Below are 2258 nucleotides of genomic sequence, written 5' to 3' on the forward strand. Positions count from 1 at the left end.
TTAATTATAAATTCTGTTTTTTCTAATTTTAAATTGAATCGACCACAAGGTCAAACCAAATCACTCTCAAGCTTAGATTGCTAATAGAATTTTGTCAAACCCTAACTTTCAATTTTTATAATCCAACTTGAATCCGATGAAGTTTCTAATAACTTCGATGAAGTTTCTACTAACTTTGACAGGTATTTGGGTTTGTGTCTTAGCTCTATTAGTATAAGAATTATTATTAATGCATGAAGATCTAAATTTAAGTATGCTGAAATGCATTATTCTCTTATTTATGGATTAGAGAGGAACTATAGGTAATTTTAGACATTATGTCAAAAAAGAACAGATCAAAACCTATAATAAAATTATTAATTGTTAAAAAACATATATGCACATTAAATACAATAAGATATAGGCTTAACCAGTAATATTTTTCCACGTCATAATATTTTCATATATGACGTCCAAATCATCTACTATCTTTTTGAACCCTAACAATTAATGTCTAAAGAAATTTTCACACCATCATTATATTCTTCATCTCAATCTTTTTCCTTTCAAAAAAAAAAAAACCCTCTATGTCTTCTCCCCCAACTCGTCCCATTTCCTTCAATTTAAACCAATCACTGTCATATCTTTTTTACCCTAACAATTAACCACAGAAGATAAAAGCAAACTCTCCTCTGCCTTTGAAGAAAAATAACGAAAAATGGTTTATTGTATCTTGTTGTTCAGGAAAATTTTTTGACATGTCCTTCGGTATCTGGCATCTAGATAGTTGATCCATGACCTATCAAGAAATCACAAATTGAATATCTGATCGATCGCAACTCTAATATATCTTTTTGTACTCTTGTAGAACTCAAAATCACTCAACTCCTTGACGTCGATTGGGATCCATGTTGTACCTATTGAAGACGTGAACAACATCCGTGGAACTTTGCCTCCACCGCTGTCATTATCATATTCTTCGTTCCATTCACGGCTATCTACATCATTTTTTCATTTTGTTTGATTAAAGATAACCTGCTCACCAAGCATCAGTAACATTATTAATTGATTCAAGTAATTCACCAGCAAAACAAGATCAAATCCAGTAAGCTAATCGATGCGCATTTAATAGCACCAAAGAATTAACATAATAATCATATTCCAAAACTAGAAGGATAAAATGATCCAATTTTATTGCATAAATTTCTTTGAATGGAAGTAGAAATCATACAGAATCTCTTGTTAAACAAATCCTCATAATCATTGAATCTTAGCCTCCTAAAATTCTACAGAATTCTGAAATAACCTAAATTTATTCTATAACTTAAATGAGAATTCACAATTCGAATCTTAGCCCATACCAAGATATTCATGGACTTCACGCATTTCAACAGTACTAAGAACCTTGGAAGAAGAACCACCCCAAACCTTATATTCTTTCGTTGATTCTTTCACTCTTCCTCTTGAAAAAAATAAAAAGGAAGAATATAGGATTTGAATAGCAATGGTTAAGAAAACCCAGGTTTTAATTTCCCACTTGAATTCATACCAAGTCCAGTTTGACGCAATGATTAAGGGCATACCCTTGCTGTCCTTCCCAAAAATTCAGGGACCGGAACCAAACTAGGCGGCGGCGAAACGAGAGAAGAAGAGCCGGCATAAAAGCCACTGCCAATCTTGAATTCCTTGAGCTTAATTTGCTTTTGCATCGTTTCCGGATCTGGGCCCAACCGGTTCGTCGACCCCAAGCTCAAATCAACCTCATAGTCGCCCCTCGATCCATCGGAACACCGACGATCGGTCTTCTCCTTGGCAGCGACCAACGGTTCACCGCGTTTCAGGATCTTGACCTGGCCCATCACCAGATTCTTCCCTGGGGGTTTAGTCACCATGGATTCGGATTGTCTTTTATTAATCGATTTGAACCCTACGGGGTTCCTTTTTCTAGAAAACTCGTGATTAGATTTGAGCATGATCATGTTAGGGTTAGGGTTAGGGTTTCTACGAGATCCTAGAAGGGAATGGTGGCGTAAGCTTAAGGCTTCATGGCGGAGAATCGCGGTTGCCATTGATTAGAGATTCTCGAAAGGGAAACGAAGAATAATAAGTAAAAGTAATGGGAAATAACAAGGAAAATTCTAATGTGTAACTTTTTTCTTTCCCCCTGTGATTTGCGTCTTGCGAACGTTACGGTGAAAAACCGGAGAGGCATTTATAACATGCTTTTAATGCTTATTTCTTTGGTGTTAAAATATGTTGTTAGTAAATATATAAAACTT

The 2258-nt window shown here is 35.3% G+C and overlaps 1 protein-coding gene across 1 annotated transcript; it reads right to left on the reverse strand.

The window, feature by feature from the left end:
- Positions 1 to 365: 365 nt before the first annotated feature.
- Positions 366 to 2152, reverse strand: LOC107895942 (uncharacterized). The gene is made up of 2 exons (XM_041115634.1): positions 1563 to 2152; positions 366 to 1014 (listed from the first exon to the last, which is right to left on the reverse strand). The coding sequence occupies exons 1-2, from the start codon at positions 2046 to 2048 to the stop codon at positions 991 to 993; spliced, it is 510 nt and encodes a 169-aa protein (XP_040971568.1). The 5' UTR covers positions 2049 to 2152; the 3' UTR covers positions 366 to 990.
- Between the last annotated feature and the right edge of the window lie 106 nt (positions 2153 to 2258).

Source organism: Gossypium hirsutum, chromosome A06 (genome assembly GCF_007990345.1).
Source record: "Gossypium hirsutum isolate 1008001.06 chromosome A06, Gossypium_hirsutum_v2.1, whole genome shotgun sequence".
NCBI classification, from domain to species: Eukaryota; Viridiplantae; Streptophyta; class Magnoliopsida; order Malvales; family Malvaceae; genus Gossypium; species Gossypium hirsutum.